Source organism: Girardinichthys multiradiatus, chromosome 14 (genome assembly GCF_021462225.1).
Source record: "Girardinichthys multiradiatus isolate DD_20200921_A chromosome 14, DD_fGirMul_XY1, whole genome shotgun sequence".
Taxonomy (NCBI): Eukaryota; Metazoa; Chordata; class Actinopteri; order Cyprinodontiformes; family Goodeidae; genus Girardinichthys; species Girardinichthys multiradiatus.
Window position 1 is genome coordinate 31,205,344 of NC_061807.1, and position 21,107 is coordinate 31,226,450.

At 38.6% G+C, this 21,107-nt stretch overlaps 1 protein-coding gene across 10 annotated transcripts in view; it reads left to right on the forward strand.

Annotated features, from left to right (window-relative positions):
* LOC124880916 (DNA polymerase nu-like) overlaps positions 1-21,107 on the forward strand; it is a 76,379-nt gene that overhangs the window by 19,433 nt on the left and 35,839 nt on the right. For 8 of the 10 annotated variants that reach the window (XR_007041500.1, XR_007041499.1, XM_047386336.1 and 5 more), the window contains 8 exons: positions 2,682-2,750; positions 2,829-2,889; positions 2,969-3,033; positions 7,477-7,560; positions 7,761-7,856; positions 8,182-8,238; positions 8,414-8,470; positions 11,030-11,095. Coding sequence is in view for 7 of the 10 variants with exons in the window: in XM_047386336.1 (XP_047242292.1) it covers positions 2,682-2,750; positions 2,829-2,889; positions 2,969-3,033; positions 7,477-7,560; positions 7,761-7,856; positions 8,182-8,238; positions 8,414-8,470; positions 11,030-11,095 (555 nt within the window). In the remaining 3 variants the exon portion in view is untranslated. Of the gene's footprint in view, positions 1-2,681; positions 2,751-2,828; positions 2,890-2,968; positions 3,034-5,140; positions 5,287-7,476; positions 7,561-7,760; positions 7,857-8,181; positions 8,239-8,413; positions 8,471-11,029; positions 11,096-21,107 lie in introns of those variants that run through there. The other 2 variants (XM_047386343.1, XR_007041501.1) reach the window with 2 other exon arrangements.

The following is a 21,107-nucleotide window of genomic DNA, read 5'->3' on the forward strand; positions in this document are numbered from 1 at the left end:
GGGAAGCTAAAATAGGAGAAATATAATCTCTCTTTTTAATTTTCACCAGAACTCTTGCTGCAGCATTTTGAATCAGCTGAAGGCTTTTAACTGCATTTTGTGGACATCCTGATAGTAAAGAATTACAATAGTCCAGCCTTGAAGTAACTAATGCATGGACTAGTTTTTCAGTGTCTCTCCTGGACAGGATATTTCTAGTTTTGGCAATGTTACGGAGGTAAAAGAAGTTAATCATAGAAACCTGTTTAATATGGGATTTGAATGACATGTCCTGGTCAAAAATAAATAGTTTTTATGTCTTCAAGACATGCTTGTAGTCTATCTAACTGGTTGGGCTCATCAGGATTTATGGATAAGTAAAGCTGAGTATCATCAGCGTAACAGTGAAAATTTATCCTATGCTGCCTGATAATTTGACCTATTGGAAACATATATATAGTGAAGAGAATTGGCCCAAGTACTGAACCCTGTGGTACTCCACAATTAACCCTGGAGTTTAAAGATGATTTATCATTTACATGAACAAACTGGAATCTATCAGACAGATAAGATTTAAACCAGCCTAGCGCTGTTCCCCTGATCCCTACAGCATATTCCAGCCTTTTTAAGAGAATATTATGGTCGACTGTATCAAATGCAGCACTGAGATCTAACAGAACCAGAACAGACACAAGTCCATTATCTGAGGCCATAAGAATATCATTAGTGACTTTCAGCAGAGCTGTTTCAGTGCTATGATGAGCTCTGAAGCCTGACTGAAACTCTTCAAACAGGTCATTGCTGTGTAAATGCTCACACATTTGATTAGCAACTATTTTCTCAAGAACTTTAGATAAGAATGGAAGATTGGATATAGGTCTGTAATTTATTAAGTCATCTCGATCAAGCGAAGGTTTCTTAAGTAAAGGTTTAATTACAGCTAACTTAAAAGCCTGTGGTACATATTCATTTACTAAAGATAGATTAATCATATCTAAAATGGGGCTGGTAATCAGAGGGAACACTTCCTTAAATAATTTGGTTGGGATTGGGTCTAACATACAAGTTGAAGGTTTAGATGAAGCTAATATTTCTGTTAACTCAGGAAGCTTCACAGGATCAAAACAGTCCAAACACAAATCAGGTTCTGCAGTTATTTCCAATGTTGTCTCACTTGCTGAGGATGAAGTAATCATCTTCGGGAGTATGTGAAAGATTTTCTTTTTAATAGAATCAATTTTATTTAAGAAGAATCCCATAAAGTCATGGCTGCTAAGAGCTAAGGGAATGGATGATTCAACAGAGCGATGTCTCTGTGTAAGTTTAGCAACTGTACTAAAGAGAAACCTAGGATTATTCTTGTTCTCTTCTATTAATGATGAGAAATTAGCTAGAAATTAGCTGTTCTGGCAAAGAGTCTTTTTATACAACAGTAGGCTATTTTTCCACATTAAGTAGGAATCCTCTAGGTGTGTAGAGCGCTATTTTCTCTCCAATATTCTAACATTGTGCTTTAAACTATGCAGCCCTGAATTAAACCAGGTAGCCAGCTTCCTATAAATAATTACCTTCTTTTTCATGGGGCCGGATTGTCTAATGCAGTGGTTCCCAAACCTGCTCCTCAAGGCCCCCTGTCCTGCATGTCTTAGTACAGTGGTTTCCCTGCTTCAGCACACCTGATTTCAATTGATGGCTGATTAACAGGCTATTACTAAACTGCAATCATCTGAATCAAGTGTGTTAAAGCAAAGAAATATCTAAAACAAGTAGGACAGGGGCCCCTGAGGACCAGGGTTGGGAATCACTGGTCTAATGCACTATGCATCGAGGAAGTAACACTATGAACGAGTGAATCAATGTCATGTCCATACTGGTGGACATTTACATTACTGCACCAGTAATGTAAATGGGACTTTATCTGCAGGGCCTGTCTATTAATCTCCTGTTCCATCACTTAAGAACAAGACAACCAGGATAGTTAAAATCCTTCACAATACGTGGAGACAAGCCCACAAACCAGAAGGCGCAGTCCAACCTTTTCCAGCCTCTTATTTAGAGGAACCGACTCTGATCCCATTTGTCTGTTTATTTTTAATGTTCACACATAAACTTTAGCTAAGAAGCACCTGCAAAATTAAAATTAGTTTTTAAAGCTTATTGTATGTATACGTACTGTGCAGAATAGTATCTGTTTTTGCCCTTCTGCTAATTAAAGTAACACAAGTGCAGCAGCCTAATTTTGGGTGGTTAATGAGCTGTAGTTTCAATAAGATTTGCTTTAATAAGAGTGGCGGGTGGTGCTGTTTTAGTTTCCGAACCATAACCCCGTGTTTGTTGTGACTGGAAATATTTCCAGACAACTGAATTTTCTTTTTTTTTTTGTAAGTGGGGGGAAACTGATGTAGCCTTCTTTCCGCCAGCTGATCGTCAGTGTACAGCGAAAGGTTAAGGAGGAGCTCAGTGCAGCCAGAGAAAACTCTTCCACTTTCTCTGCTGTCTAATTTAAAACACTGTATACCTAATGAACTGCATGATGGAATATTTTACAGATTTTGAAACAGTGACTTTTAAGACCTTGGTATACCTTCATACTGGTAACCAGACCATGCCTGTTTAGCTGTGAAAAAGTCAAAAAACAAACCTACTATGTTTCTCTTCTCTACTACTTCACTCTATTAACCTGTCTGCTGTCTTTTGATCAGGTTTCTCAGATCATATCAAGTCTCTATCGGCTCTATGAGTTTAATCTGACTTTATGTTCTAAACTACAGGTTGGTTGTACACACTCTCTTAATCAACTGCTTGTGTAAAAAGACACAGATAACCTACCTGACTGATTGCATTTTCAGAGCCAAGGCTTGTGGGAACTTTACTCAGAAATGGAGCTGAAAATGATCACTGTTCTGGGAGGTAAACATCATCGTTTGTTCCTCAAAATCTAACAGAACCTTCTTTTAAGATACATTTTTTATGACTTGTTGTATTTCAGTAATGGAAAGCCACTGCATCTGTGTGGACAAAGGAGAACTTAAGAGAACTTCAGACCTGCTAGGGGTAAGGTGGCATTGTCTCAAACGTTTGATGTGGTTGTTGACAGTGTGAACAAACTCACCTTCCATTGCCTCAGCAGTGAAATAGATGAATTAAATTGATTTCTTTGTTGTTTTGGCTTTGATCTATGATGATTAATGTCCTTTAAACGTGTTGTTTGGATATTTTTCTACATCATTCTGACCTGGGTTGCTACAGTGTGGAAGATAGTTGGCTTCGAAGAAAGGTTAAACAGTGAGACCTCTAGAGCGGAAGGGGGAAACATTTTTAAATCTAATGAGAGGAAGGAAGAAATTTGTCTTTTCTTCTTCTGTTGAAGGTGGTTTTCCATTGATGTCTTTTGGGATTACATCGAGAAGGAAATGAAGTCTGGAGATTAAATGCAAGAGTTATCACAGAGTCACAAAGACATTGATTGATGTTGTAGAAACAGAACCCTGCAGTTTTTTTTTAGTCACAGAATCCAACATATGCCCTTAAACTCATTCACATCTGTTGGCAGCACCAGCAGGGGAGTTGTGGAGACTGTTTTGTATCTTGTCTGCTAAGACTATAAATAGACTAGATGGTCTGATTTCTTTTCTTTTAAGAGGCTAGCTGCATGAAAGACCATCTCTCACACACAGAAGGAGACATTGATGTTCAGATGTGTGCGGGCTTGTCTCTTTGCAATATTCAGTAACGGTGAATGCAGTCAGGTATTTCCCCACTCTGTCGTTTCGGGTTTCAGACAGGCAAACCTGACAGCTTCACCTGTCTGAACATCAAGTCTCTGGCTGTGTCTCACAAGCATGCTCAGACGGTATTTTGTTTTCCAGACAGCATCACTAAAATTCAAGGAGACAGGTGTCACTGAAAGAACACTTCGCTGTTTGTCTGGGCTGTTTAGATCACATTAGAGATCCTTTTAATATCTAGTGAATCAGGATCAAAAGGAATAACTCTGCATTTCAATGGAACAAAATGTACTCATTCATAGAGTTGGTACACATGTCTCCTCCAAGCCTGTACCAACTAATGGGCTAGCATCTAAAATTGATGAGGCAGTCTGGAACCTGCTCCAGGCATTGAGGAAGACAAGGGAAAAAGTCCCAATTTTGGGAGTTTGGGTGGATGTTTGCAAGCTAGCCCATTTTTGCCCTTTTACCGTCTGTCTCTATGCATTATCATGTTTTTTCTTCCTTTCTTGCCACCTTCAGGGTTCACAGTCTGGCAAATTTCAGAAAATGTTTTTCCATATGTAAGAAAGTATGGAAAAAAATATTATATGGACAATATTGATCTTTTTAGACTTATTTCCATGCACAATCTGTCCATCCATCCATCCATCACCTCACAGTTTGTGGGTTTTGTGTTTAAAGCCTGGTTGCTGTAGAAACATCCCCTATTAGGTCACTCCGAACCTTTTTAATTGTATTTTACAAGTGGACTAAATTGACTGAGGCTGGAAATATTTGCCATTTTGACATGAAAACGCTGAAGGAACGCTGTTGTTTTCTCTGGCATCTACCCCATCTCTTTGTTTTTCTCTGATTGCTTCAAATAGCATTCAATAAGTGTATATAGAAACCATTCTTCTTTTTCTGTTGTGTTCAGATGATTCCTCTCACTTGTTCTTTAAAAGTATGTGCGAACAATTTATTTCCTGACAGTCCCACATTTCCTTCAACACTCACAAATCTGTCCCTTTCTCTCTGCTGTGTAGTTTCTCATGTTGTCATCCGATTCATTTTTTTTTTCTTGTCCCTGTCTTTCTGTTCTATTTTTCTTTGCCTTTGACGAGCTTAAGTGCTTTAATTGTGCTTGCAAAAAGCTGCTAACTGTAAGTGCCACACAATTTGAGAAGGAATGTTCAAACAACTTGAACACAGATGTTTGAGTTTGTCATATGAGTATGAATTGCTTTTTTTAATAAGCCAATTATTAAAGCAACCAATACATAATCTTGGGGTTTCTGTGGAAATTTTAATTTCCATTGTTGTGGCTGTTCTTGATATACATCAACTGTGTATGGATGAGTTTTGAAAGCTGCATGTAGTTGAATGTTTTAGGCAAAGACGTGTCTGTTGTTTTACTTAGTGACATACTTGTATTTTCTGTGTGACTGAAGTGTGCAGCAACAGGATCAACTTATTTTCATTGGCTTTGAACATTGAAAGAAGGTCGGAATGAGGAAAAGTTTGCTGAACACACATTTCTCCTGAAACAACCTCCAAAGCGTCACTGTTGGGCTCATCCTTTGGCCAAGCGAAATAGGTTTTCTACACTTTGTATTACTTAAAATTTGTTTGTGGCATTCTATGTGAGCCAATATAAGAGAAAATGTAAAATAAAATTTAAATGGCTTTATACTCAGGGAATGATGAAACAAGTCTTTTCAGAAGATGAACGGTTGAGACAAAATGAAAAACATTTACATAGTGTGTTTTTTCCAAATACCAGAATATTCCTGTCATCATGCATACAATAAAGTTATAGGCAAATTATTAGGACTTCTTTTTTTATACGGTTCATTTGTCTATATACAAACCCCAGAGGATAAGACAAGCTGTGTATGGCTCTCAGTATATACAGGGGTTGGACAATGAAACTAAAACACCTGTCATTTTAGTGTGGGAGGTTTCATGGCTAAATTGGACCAGCCTGGTAGCCAGTCTTCATTGATTGCAGATTGCACCAGTAAGAGCAGAGTGTGAAGGTTCAATTAGCAGGGTAAGAGCACAGTTTTGCTCAAAATATTGAAATGCACACAACATTATGGGTGACATACCAGAGTTCAAAAGAGGACAAATTGTTGGTGCACGTCTTGCTGGCGCATCTGTGACCAAGACAGCAAGTCTTTGTGATGTATCAAGAGCCACGGTATCCAGGGTAATGTCAGCATACCACCAAGAAGGACGAACCACATCCAACAGGATTAACTGTGGACCCAAGAGGAAGCTGTCTGAAAGGGATGTTTGGGTGCTAACCCGGATTGTATCCAAAAAACGTAAAACCACGGCTGCCCAAATCACGGCTGAATTAAATGTACACCTCAACTCTCCTGTTTCCACCAGAACTGTCCGTCGGGAGATCCACAGGGTCAATATACACAGCTGAGCTGCTATAGCCAAACCTTTGGTCACTCATGCCAATGCCAAACGTTGGTTTCAATGGTGCAAGGAGCACAAATCTTGGGCTGTGGACAATGTGAAACATGTATTGTTCTGTGATGAGTCCACCTTTACTATTTTCCCCACATCCAGAAGAGTTGCGGTGTGGAGAAGCCCCAAAGAAGCGTACCACCCAGACTGTTGCATGCCCAGAGTGAAGCATGGGGGTGGATCAGTGATGGTTTGGGCTGCCATAACATGGCATTCCCTTGGTCCAATACTTGTGCTAGATGGCGCGTCACTGCCAAGGACTACCGAACCATTCTTGAGGACCATGTGCATCCAATGGTTCAAACATTGTATCCTGAAGGTGGTGCCGTGTATCAGGATGACAATGCACCAATACACACAGCAAGACTGGTGAAAGATTGGTTTGATGAACATGAAAGTGAAGTTGAACATCTCCCATGGCCTGCACAGTCACCAGATCTAAATATTATTGAACGACTTTGGGGTGTTTTGGAGGAGCGAGTCAAGAAACGTTTTCCTCCACCAGTATCACGTCGTGACCTGGCCACTATCCTGCAAGAAGAATGGCTTAAAATCCCTCTGACCACTGTGCAGGACTTGTATATGTCATTCCCAAGACGAATTGACGCTGTATTGGCCGCAAAATGAGGCCCTACACCATACTAATAAATTATTGTGGTCTAAAACCAGGTGTTTCAGTTTCATTGTCCAACCGCTGTATTTATGTGGCATAATTTCACAATAAATACATTCTCAAGGCATTATGACAAACACACAATTACAATACATATCCAATTCGATACTAATTATAATGCAATACTTTCAAATTCATTTAATAATTTTAAAGCAATTGTTGAAAAATCTAAGAAAGCACAGCTATTTTCATTGGAATGTTGACTTTGTACCAATCCCTCAGCCTGAGCCAGCACTTAGCGACAGTGGAGAGGAACCACTTCCTTTGAACAGGAGGATATGGTGCCCCAGCAGGAGGTTTTTCTAAGAAAAGAAAAACTGCAAAAATTTAAAGGCAGCAATACTTTAGATGAATAGACTTTACAGGAGAAAGCTAAAAACAAAGACACTGAGCCAAGTGTACCTGATGTTGGAAAAAAAAACAGAATGATCACAAAGTAATGGTATCAGTAGGTACAAATAATTTTAAAAACGTGAGCAAGCAAACTTGGTCAATCAGTGTTATTGATATATTGGCAACATCTTTCACAGATTATTAATCACTTATAATTTATAACATGTAATTGCTGCTGCTGGGATGCACAGGTTTCGTGTGATTTCTTTTGACTAAAAGTGATTATGTTTCTGGCAGACTAAAATAAAACAGCTGGAGCAAGAAGCCCACAAAGCTGCCGGGCAAATATTCATGGTGACCAGCAACGCTCAGCTACGGGCAGTAAGTTAAAATTGCACTTTAGTTTGCAGAAAGCTTACATTTGCAATATTCTCCTGGATTCATTAGTGTAAGGTCCTTCTAAGTTTTAAATTCTATGTTTTAAGTGTCAATGCCTTTACTGTGTGCTGCATCTTGAATGTGTTTTTTATGCTTTGTGTACATTTCAATGTTGGAAAATGTTCAATATGCAACGTTTGAAGGTCCTGTTTGAGAAGCTGCGCTTACATGAGCTCTGCGAGAACAAGAAGCTTCCCAAGACCATCAGCAAACAACAACAGTCAACATCGGAGGCTGCAGTACAGCAAACACACACACACACACACACACACACACACACACACACACACACACACAGGCATGTCAGTTTAAGCCTTTAATAATGAAAAACAGCTTAGGCTAATTTATTAGTCCAATATGAACACATATATATTCATACACATGAATCCTAAAGGAGCAAATGTATCCAAACCTATACAGAAGATACTGTACGATCTCACTCCAGCACAAAGTTCTATGTAAACATCTCATATAATTACAGTACTTGAATATGTAGAAATAAAGCAAAAAGAAGCAGACTTTCACTTTTAAAGTTAAATAAATGTGATGTTCTTGTTGTTGTAGTTGCTGCAGCTTCAGCACCTTCATCCTCTGCCAAAGATTATTCTGGAGTACAGACAGGTCAGCTATGTTATTGAAGTGAGATTTTCATTTTACCTGACCAACCTAGAGAGGATCTACCTGACCATATTTCTTGTTTATCTCGTGGCTTCAATTAAGTTAATGGGTAAACTGTGCAGTAGTGGAGCACTTTTGTTTCGGTTCTTTCTTACATATTCTTGTAATTTTCCTCCAGGTTCACAAGATCAAGTCCACTTTTGTTGATGGGATTTTGTCATGCGTGAAGAGCAAGGTGAGGCAACTTCTGGTTTCATGTTATAAAACTTTTCACAAGACCCAGAACTGTTCGCAAACACAGTATCGCATTATTTATGACTTTAAAAGTTTTTCTAATTTGCTTGCTCCTATTTAGGCAAAATGAGGAAATAACAGTTTTTTACAGTTTTGAAGTTCCAAAACCACTTTAAAAATCTTTCCTAACTTTTAAAGGATTAGGTCTCCATCATTATAATGATGTGGTAGGTCTAACGCAGTAGACTTTTAGTATTTCTCTCAGTGTCAGCATTATCTATATAGCACTTTATAAAGCAAAGTTTCCCTATAGAGCTGCTTAAAAAGATACAACTAAGCCAAAAGCAGTAAAATAACCTAATAACAAAAAATAAAGGTAATACAAATATAGTTAAAGCAAACATAGCACAGTAGTAAACTCCTTCTGTAAAACATAGTAAAATACAGTGACAGAATTAAAATATAATGCTCTGTTAGAGTCTAAGGCTAAAGACTACAGGTGGATCTTTAAATGTGTCTTAAAAGTCTCTAGACTTTAAGCAGCTCTTTTATGGATTCACAAATTACTGCATCATTTAGGAGCAGCAGCTAAAGAGGTGCAGTTACCTCTGCTTTTCTGTTTAAACCCTAGAGCCTTTTAAGAGCAATTTGTTGTTTCACCTCAATGTTTGTAAATAAAAAATGTTTTAAAAGATCCCTGAAAAAGCATGTTGTCAGGAAGAACCTTAAAATGAATGTTAAAATCCTGTAATTATTCCTGTAATGAACAGGAAGTGGAGTGAGGCCATCACAGGGATACATGCTCCTGTTTTCCAGTTCCTTTAAGTAGCGGAGCTGCAACCCACATACTGGAATTACAGTAATCTAAACGTGTTGATATAAAAGCAAGGACAAATCCTTTGAAGTCATCTGGAGAAATATAATGTTTTCCATTGGCAAGAAGTTAAAACTTAAAAAAAGATAACCTTGACAGCTAATTGGATTTTAGTGATTTTATTGGCCTCAAGAAATTTACAAGGATTCATGGCAAAAGACAAATAGTTGAGTAAAGTCTCAAACAAATTGTTAATTTCTACATATGAAAGATTATTGCATTTCCTAAAAAAAGACCCCAACAGAAACATATGTAATGGAAAACAAACAGGGCCTAGGGTAGAGCTATGAGGAACTCCAAATGTAAGTGGTGCAGCTGTCGAAGAATGTGCTTATGTGGACTGAGAATAACCTATTGGTTAAATCAGATAAATTAGTCAAGAACAGTTCCTTTAATACCCACACAGTGTTCCAGTTGTGATAACATAGGGTGCTGTACTGTGCCTACGGCAGCACCTAAGTCTAAAAGCAATAGGTTTGTTGAGTTCCTGGAGTCAGCGGTTAAAGTAGGATTATGAAAAAAATCCAGTGAAATAGCAGTTTCAGTGTGGTGGTAGTTTTTACAGCCAGATTTAAACCTTTCATTAACACAGTCCTCCTGAAGAAAAGTTTGCAACTAGATAAAAGCCATTTTCACAACAAACCTTAGAAAGAAAAAGGATCTTAAAAGTATGCCTGTCAGGTGTAAGGTTTCTTTCTGATGTGATCCTGGAATACATCATATATAGTCAGCTGGGGCTCCTTCTGAATTAAGTGAAGTCGTTTTTCAATAAAGGAATGTGACTCAACAAAATCAAAAATCTCCCTAAATAATCTGGAATTAACAATATCAATTACAATTTGTAGGCATCAAATGTTCCACCATGGATTAGCTCTTCTATAACAGCAAAGCAATATCTGAGATAGTTCCTCAAAGCTGTCACTCTCTTTTCCATCCAGCACTGTATTAATTTGTTAGGAAAGTTCTTAGTCTGTCTCTTCAAATGGGCCTCAGTCAAACCTCCCATATGGGAGCAGCAGCTTTTGTTTGTCAAATCTGTTGTCGACCCTGCAAGGTCTGTCTGTTTGGCTGATGGTGAAAGTGATTCATTTGGTGGTCTTTCAACCAGAATAGGCAGCTATCCCAAACAGGAAGGAATATCCTATTACCTTTACATGTGTGGCTTATTGCAGAGGCAAATCTAAACAAGAAATAGGATCAAATGAAAGGGAAAACAAATTACTGAAAAATACAAAAGTGTGTTTTAACTGAAATATAGTTTGATGTGTCATTTGATAAGGCATCTTCTCCGAACATTATCCGAAAATGAATTGAGGTTCTTTTCTACAATTTTTGTTGCAGTTAAATGTTTGATTTACATCACTTACCAGCAGACTTGCTAGACGTTCAGCTTCTTCGTTTAACTTGATCCTGAGTTTACAAACCGAATGTTCAAGCTGGGCATGGTATGGTTGATAGCTGTGGAGGCCAAACAAAACTAATCCACATGCGAATGGTGGGCTCACGTATAACAGCTGTTCTTATCAGTCAGAACCGCAAAGGAATCAGATACATGGAAGCGCTACTGATCACTTCTTACTCAAATATGTGTATAATGTGATGTTTATAGTCTCATTTTAGTTGGTTGGACTGTTCTTTCCCACAAGAACTTTAACTTGTTTGTTTTTATCCATTGGAACATATCAGAACTACATTTCCTCTAAATGGTACCAGACGAGTGCTGTGACTGGGAGAATCTCAGCCAAACACCCTGTAAGTATAGCCAACATGGCGTCTCTTTAGATTCCTTACAGTTTTCATTTGTGTCGTCTTCTGACTCCAGCTGAGTGGAGCTTTCCATGGTGCTGAACCTTGGTCAGCAGGAGATTTTTCTTCTTCTTGCAGTTCAGTTGAAAGATCCTGCAGAACATATGTTAAAAAAGTTTTAAGTATATGTAGCAGTTACATTTATGTGAGGAAAAATACCTCATGAACAGTACCACTTTAAAAACATTACAAGGAAAGTCCAGCGCTTGGATACAAAATTCAAGGACACACAGGTACTTGATATTTTAGCAGAGCACTGAACATCAAGACACAACTCGAACACTTTCTCTACCTCCTTTCTGTTTCTACTATAAAGCCCGACCACTCCTACTTGCTATGTGCCGATCGATAGCTCATTTCAACATTCCTCAGCTGTCAAGGTCCATTAGTTCTTACTCTCAGTATTGTACTGATTGTCTGAATGAAATACGCAACATGAGGTTTACATTAAATTGATTGTGCTGCTACTAAATGATAGATGTGACTGTTGGTTAGCTGTAGCACATGCTCTGGTTCATCTGCCGAACACAAATATGGGAACTGATTGATCATCCCATTAAGGCTGTTTGCTTAAATGCTGTAGCTGTGTTGATACGAGCAAGCCAGTTTGATCTTGGGCTGGTTTACTGCACTATGGTTACTATGATTTGATTCCTAATTGATTTGTAATTAAACAGAACAACTTTGCAACTAAATTATTTGTCACCAGACTTAATTAAATGGTACATATCTCATTATTGTTTTTTTACTGGTCGTTCTTTTAATTTGCGTTTAAGCTTGGAGCTTATGCTAGTTACATTCGATTCCAAGTAAAATGGTGGAAAATACGGAAATAATTGTGGAAGAAAGAAAACGAGCACATGGCAGCTGAGAATGGAACATCCATGCATAACACAGAGGACTAAGAAAGGAAGTTATAACATCAAAATGTTCACTTCCGGAAGATTAAAGAGAAGTTTTGGATGCTGCGATGTTCTGAAGGTCGTATAGATCTAACACAGTCGTGAGTAAAGGTGGAGCCACTTGTATGTTTAGTTCAAGACGCTCAGAAATGAAAAACAGAGTTCATGTGGAGAATTAAACTTGTGCGCAACCAGTCGCCTCTCACAAATGCCGTTCAGACGTTAATATTCGGATGAGGAGAGTTGAGGAGGGATGTGACTTTTATTTGTTATGAGTACAGTTGAGGAAATGCCAGTCCGCGGTAGCAAAGGGCCATCTGAATAAAAGCAGACCTACAGTGACGCTATGAGATTTGAGTTGTGCTGGAGACAGAAATAGGTCTACGCAGCGCTAGCTCATGTTTTGATCTAAAGAAATGCAAAATGGCATACAGTCTGTGTGATCCCTCATGAAGTATCTGTTAGTGTTATTCACTTCTTTTACATGTCGTAAACATGTTATTCTCTGCCTGCTGATTAGTTTTTTTGTGTTTGTTTCTCAGGTACAATCTTGGTCATTCTATTCTAATATCTGTATGATTTGTTTAACTTTTCTGTGCAGTTTCTTGCTCTTCCCTTGTCGTATCTGTTCTTTACAGCCAAAGAAGAAATACCTGACACCTAATCAGATTGAACTTCTTCCTTCTGCTTGTTTTCTGTCACAAACTTAACAATGTTCTTGTTTCCAAGTCTTTTAAGTAGGATTCCACTGTTGCATTTGTTCTGGTTTTTATTTTTCTCTTCTTCGACCGATTTGACACCCATTTCAGACACCCACACAAGTGTTAAGTTCCCTGTCTCTTCACAAACAGACAAACAGGTGTTGACTTGCTGTTCTGTTTTAAATCTGTATGTCAGAGCATTGTCGGCGCTGTAGAATAAAAGACTGGAGATCTTTACACGTTTTAAGTTTGTGCTTCATCCCACACCAAGAACTGAAATCTCTGGAAGTAAGCAGAGGGAATTTCTCTCAGTAGTTGTTCATTTTTACGCTGAAATCTTCCTAATTATAGAGGGATGATTACTTACATCTTACATCATTATGTTCTTTTGTCCCACAACATGTTCCTACAAGTGCTGATAACTGAACCCCTGTGTGAGAGCGTTATCACTTTTTATATTTTTGCTTTATTATTATTGAAGCACTTTTTTAAAAGATTTTTGCAACCTTACAACCTTACATTAATTTGGCCACTGCTATTTCTGGGGCAGTTAAACACTCATCCATTGTGTGCAACAATATTACCCTATGCTTTATACTTTCAGGATATTTTATGGAATATTAAAAACTTACTTTGTTGGTCTTAACCCACCCTTCGACTAATTTGGCTGTATGTTAGAGTCATTGTCCATTTGGGAGACCAAATTTGGCCACAGTTTGACCTTCTGATTGGGGTCTGGAGATGTTTTCTCCATATTTTCTCATTATGTTCTTGCCTCATGTTGCTGTCTGTTTTGTAAAGACCACCAGTCCCTCCTACAGCAAAACAACCTCACACAACATAATGCAGCCACCACTGTATGTCACAGTGTGGAAGTTGTTTTCATGCTTGCAAGCCTCCTTCCTTGTTCTTCAAATGTAACCAAGGTGAAAGATTTCCAATTTTACATTCATCAGACTACAGGACATGCATCCAGATTTTTATTTTTTTAAATAAAACAGACATTCGGCAAAGGTCGCCAGGTCCAGGACTCGAACCCGGGACGGCCGCATCGAGGACCTTACCATCTATATAGGGTCTCGCACTTAACCCCTACACCACTAGCGCTGTGCCATGTATCCAAATTTAAAGGTATCTGTCCTTATTGCATCTGTAAACTGTAATCTGGCTTTTTTTCTGGGGCTTTTGGGGTACCAGCTTCTTCCTCTCTGAGTGGCCTTTGAGACCATGTTGTTTTACTGTGAATGATAAAACTCGTAGCATCTTCAACCAGCATCTTCACAATCTCCTTTTCTTCTGGGCTTTCACACATTTCACACCAAAACATGTTCATCTCTAGGACATAAAACTTGTTTCAGTGTGATGGATGGACATTCCCCATGCTCTTCATACTTGCATATAATTGTTGGAACAGATAAACCCAGTTTACTCAAAAATGTGGAAATTGTACCCAAGGATGGACCAGACTTTTGGAGGATCACAAGTCTTTTCTTCATATCTTGATATATTGATATCCATATGATGTCAGGCGAAGAAAAGTGTGTTTGAAGTTTTGTCCTAAAACACATAAACAGATGTGCCACCATGTATCTTAAATGTTGTAAATTTACCCATCCTAAGCTTGCAGCAGTGACATCATCATCTAGGCTTTGTCAAATATTTAAAAGGCATAGTAATCTTAGTGTATGTAAACTTCCAAATCGGACAAAACTAATTATAAATGTCTAAAAAAAGAATCTATCATTGTTTCTGTCATTTAGAAAATATAAATAATGAGATAAAACAGGAAAGGTCTGATTTAATAAAAAGTAAGATCTTTTTATATAGCGTATGTAAATATCTGAATTTAATTATGAGTATTCATATAAATTGCGTAACTTAGATCTGAGCGTTTAGTAGACAGCTTACTTAATGCTGTCTACTTGAAAGAGTTTTGTCAACGCCTTGTCTGAACAGAGCATCTTTCATACTGTTTTCCGATGCCTTTTTGTTACCCGTCATATTCCTCCAATTACTCACACACGTAACAAACTTTAATTAATACGCAGGCTTGTTTTATATTCTGTGCAGTTTTAAGGTTCAGTATCTTGCAGAGGCACATTTTGACAAATCGGCAGAAGTAGGTGTTGGTTAAAAAAAAAAACCCATGCTTCATTTTAATGAACATCCTGTTGTAACTACAGCGCTTTGACCAGAAGTCATTCTGTGGGCCGAGCCGATGGATAATGGTGGGTGTGTTAGTGGCTGCGGTGTAAATGGGAGATAATTTACTGAGGGTGTGTGAGTGTTTTTGGTGTGTGCCTATTTGTATGTGTGCATACTGTGTGAGGAGGTATGAAAGTGGCGCTGTGTAGATTAAATTACTCCCCACCACTACAGGGATTCAGTCGTCCCCATCTTTTTACCAGGACGGTGTTCTTCAGAGAATCCATCTCTGTCTCACTGTGGACCAGATTTATATCAGTACCAGATCCACTAATGCATCAATCTTAATCCCTCAAGTCAGAGTTCATTAAACTCTCACCAATAAATATTTTTAATATATTTAGTACCCTAATGTGTGGCTGGCAGTGTGGCTTTTGATCCACTGGAAAGGTTTGATATTTAAAGAGCAAGGAATTTGTGTCACTTTACTGCTTGTAAGATTTGAATGAAGCCTTTCTTTAGAAGATGTTCCACACCAGTGGCGGATGCTGGTCTTGCTGATTTGCTCATTCCGTTGTCAATCAAAAAGGGATTCAGCCTCAGACTGATCATCCAATCATCATGCAGAAGCTGAGCGTCCGGGCCAGCCCACTGCCCCATAGACCCCCAGAGACGCTGAGCGTCCGATGGACGGGACAAAGCCCAGCATTTATGCTTTGCTATTGAACTCACTGTTTAAAGCACTGTGAAGCTGCGGGAATGATTGAGAGGACAGCCGCGTCGTTACCAGTGATAAGAAGCTGATTCTGAACAAAAGTTGAACGCGTTGTAGCGCATATTTAGTCAATGACATGTACACACAACAGTATATATTTGATCACTTAATTTTTGACATTTTAGGGGAAGCTGAGATTCCCTTGCCGTCTTAGAGCAATCGCCACTGTTCCACATATAATTAAACTAGTTGAAGTTGATGTTGGCCTCAGTACAATGTGCTGAGAAAGTTTTTATACACCTTTAAGGTTTTCATATTTTGCTATGTTACAACCACAGATTAAAATGGTTTTTTTTTATCAGAATTTTACTTTAAAGTGGTGCATGACCTTAAGGTGGAAGGAAAATTGATCATAAAAATAAAAACCTAAAAAATGTGGCATGCAATGTGGTATTCATACCCTTACCCTAAAACTCTGAAATAAAGTCCAGTTTAATCAATTTCTACCTGAAGTCACAATTAGTACAGAGTCCTCCTGTGTATAATGTAATCTCAGTATAAATCCAGCTGCTCTGTGAAGGCCTCAGAGGTTCAGTGGTCAACCGTAGTGAACAAATAGCATCATGAAGACCAAGGAACACAGCAGACATGTCAGGGAGAAAGAGGTAGAGAAGTTTAAAGCAGTGTTAGGTTAGAAAACAATATCCCAATCTTTGAGAATCTCACAGAGCTTTGCTAAATCCATTATCTGAATTTCAAAACAGCATAGCACAAATGAAAACCTATCAAAACATATCCAGTCTGATGAGGCAATAATGTAACTTCTTGGCCTACATACAAAACATGTGGTGAAAAACACTGATCATCACCCTGCCTTTCTTCAGCAGGGACAGGGAACCTGATCAGAGTTGATGTGAAGATGAATGAGGTAAATCCAGAGCAACCCTGGAGGAAAACCTGTTAAGATATTGCTTAATAGTTGAAAAAGGGATGGACGTTCACCTTCCAGCAGGACAACAACCCTAAACATACAGGCAGAGCTACAATGCAATGGTTTAGATCAAAGCATATCCACGTTTGCGAAATGACTTGTTGAAACCCAGATCTAAATACAACTTAAGGCAAGATGTTCAGTCTGATTGATAGATATTTCGCATGGTGAAATTAACAAAACCTTTAGTCCCACTCTGATGTGCAAAGCTGGTAGAGAAATACCCCACAAAAAGGTTCAATAAAGGATCACCTCAAGAGGAAGGGGTCTAGAAAATGAACACCACATGCTTCATTTATTTTTAAATCATTTTAAAAGCGATGTTTAGTTACTCTTCACAAATGTGCACTACTTGGTTTTGGTCTGTATAAGACGCACTGTAGTTTGTGGCTGTAGCGTGACAAAATGAGGACAGGTTCAATGAGTGTGAATACTTTTGAAAGACACTGTATCCTGCATGTTAAAGAGTATACCTCCTTATGATATGTAGTTGTTAATGAACAAAAACGGATAGGACGGGTATCCAAAAGTCTATTTATCCCAAGTTTTTCCTCTCTGAACACTGCTACAAAATTAAAACAATAACAGACTAGATCAACATTAGAGAAATCTTTAGCAAAATTCACATTAAAAAAAGAAAAATTAATCTGTTGAGCCTCTCATTATGGCTAATTGACACACTTGTTTGCACAGAGGAATTATCTCTCCTGTGTTTTCTTTATTTGCCTTCTACCTGCAAACGATTAAGATTTTCCCAAGCTTCCATGAATATTCCAGCCAAACCTGATTCAAAAATACCATTCTTCACATCTGCAGTGCAAACAGATGGTTTAACAGCATGCATTAGTCTGGCTTTTGTGGGGTGCCAGTTGCTGCGGGTATATCAGACCATCGTGAACTGTTATTAGGGAAAAGGAGGGAATAAAGTAGGCAAAAACCAGGTTGTTAAAAATCCGAGATAAGGCACTGATTACTGTTGGAGATGGAAACGCAGCACACAAAACACCCCACACATCTGCGTGATTAAGAGGCTAATTCAGCGTCAACACACACACACTGGAGGCAATAACTTATGCTGTTGTGTTTGGCTGTGATTTCTCCAAAGGCTTTCCAAGCACCATGTGTTTGGGTGCATCTTTCCAACAGGCTAATGAAATGTTGTTTGTTGCATTTCTGTGAAACAAAGGAGTGATGCTTTCAACAAGTATATGTTTTAGCTCTGTACAACTGAGACATTCTGATGTCTCAGATAACTGGAGGGAGAAGGAAGCACATCTCATGCGTAAATAATGTGTGTCTGTTTTCTAGCTCGCCATGTTATTGGCATTGTGTTGTGCTTCTGTGCGGATATGTTTGTTGTAATGAAGTAAGTCACTGAGTGTGTGTTGCACACGAAATGGGAAGATGTGAAAGCATTTATTTTGGGCTTCCTCTCTCACAGGGTTTTCTAATGAGCTGTTGTGGTGCATCAGTCTCACATGACACTGATGTGTGAGAATGAAGTAAATAAATAATATAAATCTAATCAGTTGTTATTTAGTGCAGAAGCCACAATGCTGGTCGCATTTATTGGTGCCTCTAATAAAGATGGATAAAAAGTTTTAAAATGACTTTTATTGCAGTAGCATAATTTCACACTGATAATTACAAACATCTAGGCTTTCATTTGAGTACATTTATCAATCACTGGAACAACATACAATGGTATAAACAACAGAATCACTGGTACCACAATTGTTGGCGCCCCTGCTGCTCCCACCCTTTGACAGTAGGAAAGCACTTAGTCTTCTGTAACATTTTAGATGGTTGGAGTAAGGGATCTTTGAACATTCCTCTCTGCACAATCTGTCTAGATCAGGGCTGATCCAACACAACTGATTCAAATGACTCAGTTAGGACATCAGCATCTCACCCGGTTCTGGAAGATCCTGCTAATGGCCCATTCTTTTGATCCAAGTGTGTTTAAACCAGGCAAACATCTAAAACATCCTGGACTTGTGACACCGTTGCTCTAGGTAAGGGTTGCCCAAGTCCTGTCCTGGAGAGCTACTGTCCTGCTCCTTCTGCAGCACATCTGAATCAAACGGCTGCATTCCTCCATCAGCAGGTCATTCAGCTCTGCAAGCCATTCAGGTGTGCTGGAGAAGGGTGGCCTCTAAAGGTTACAGGATAACAGCTATGGAGGAATGGATTTGGGTGCTGCTGTAGATCGCCAACCGTCTCGGGTCTCCTCTTCTGCTCCAGTTTCCTCGTACCCCCTGCAATGTGCTTACATACCACTAGGGGTATGAGGAAACGTACATTTTATCAACCAAAAAAGCAAAAAAAGGCACAATAAAACAACTAAAGATTGAAAGGCTAAAGTAGGGGTGTCTTGCTGCTACTGAGAAAGAGAGAAAGAAAAGTAACAGATGTTTCCACTCTGCTGATCTATGAAAGTTTATCAAGGACAAGCAAGCGCAGGTGTCATATTAAAGCTCAGTTAAATGATGGAAATAAACTAATATAGGAAGTTTGAATATTATTTTTAAGTGTTCTGTTGCTGATTATTTTTTAAATGTGTTTGTTGAGAACTTATCCTAGTGGGGCGCCCAGCAACTAAGATGGTAATAGTGCGTTTTCACAGTTGATGTCATTCATTTTAGTAGGTCACGTTGTGAGCGATGTCGGGCCCTGCATTGTCGCTACTCTACTTTCTATGTCCAAACTTGACAAAAGCTGGACGAAAACACACTCCTCAACACGCTGAGTTACGTGCACTCGCAAGTAGGTGAACACACAAATTAAATCATTTATAAGCACAAAGTATGAATTAGAAACAACGCCTCAGTTAATTTATTTTAATAGTTTATTAAGAGAACCAATAATATTTCCACTGGTGAGTTTGTGAAAATATCAATTAAAGGTTGGATTTGTCTACATTTTCCAATGTGAGGATATGCTGCTGCAGTAAACTAACATTTTTCTACACATCTTTACTAGAGGTGCCAGTAAATTTGTCCAAGTCTGTAAATAGTCACCAGTCAGTGATGGTGTCCTTGGCCTTGGACATTCCTACATTGGCTGGACTGATTTGTTCATAAATATGTTAAGAGTGTTGGATTTATTTTGCACCAGCAGTTTCCATCGGAGCAAACTAACCCTTTTCTCTCCATAAAGCTGTGAAGCCACAGGTGATCTAGTCTACATTTGTTTCATTTGATTCTGTTTCTGTTCGTTCTGCCTTTGATCTCATCTTCCTTCTAGTTTTGTTGCACTTCCGATCTTTATATATTGTTGTTTGTGTTTGCATCTTTGCTGACATTTGAATCGCATTTTGAATTGCTGATATTTGAATGCGAGTAATGAACCAAAACACAGAACACAGTTAACTCTTTGCCTGACCTTAATCAAACAAACCCATCCAAATGTAGGAGCTTTGATGCCTAATGTTTTTTGCCTAATTTACCCTGGTCCACATCTTGAATTTGATGTGAGTGTATTTGCATTGATTTATGTTCATGCCACTGTGCAGCACAAATGGAGAGGTTATTCCCTACGTGCTAAATCCCTTGCAACATCACAGGACTGAAAATTCATACAGCCAAACATTCACACACCTCTAATCACATTCAGCTTAAAGAATACATAACCTGAATGTGTGTATAATTATTTTATGCTTCACAGCAGTATATGAAGCCCAGTCTTTTCTGCATTGTCTTTGCTGGCAAACACTCTTTCTAGCCTTTCTTGTAAATAATAAATTGATAGTGGAAGCAAGGACATACTTCTCCTTCAGGATCCCACACACTTTTAAGCCCTTTGCTTTCACTATACAGTCAAACTGAAGAGGTGTGTACTCACACCATGATGGGAAGCACGGTTTTGCTTTTACCTGTGTGGTCTCTGTGCCTAAAAGACTAAATTTAGGTTTTCTTATCAATGCTAATCTATCATGAGGCTGCCTGCGTGAGTACACACAGGTTCAGGTGAGGTGTACTTAAGTGACCCTTAACATCCTGACATCCCTTTATATCTTCATTCTATTGCTCTGTGTGTATGTGTGTGTGTGTGTGTGTTGTGTGTGTTGTGTGTGTGTGTGTGGGGGGGGTGGGGGGGTGTCTTCTTCTGTGAAGAAGAAATCCTACAAAAGTTGTAGAATGTTTTAACAAACTCAAATAACATTTCTTTTCAGAAATGCTATAATATTTGTCAGATTATATGAGCTAATCAAGCTTGGAGTAACCTCTTACTGATAGATGGAGTCACGTGACCACTTGACTGTACAGAAGACTATGAGTAGATTCAATTAGATTGTTTCAAATCATTCCTTGTCAAAGCATGTAGACAAAAAGACCCAAAAATACACATATCAAAAGAGACGCTGTGCTTACAAGGGTGACTTTTTTTCATTGGTGTAAAAGTTTGGAGCATTCAGTTGATGTTGTATAGTGATGAATATAATGTGTCGTCTTTTTGTTATAGCATGTATAGCAAAAACACCTTGGCTTCTAAAGATGATAAA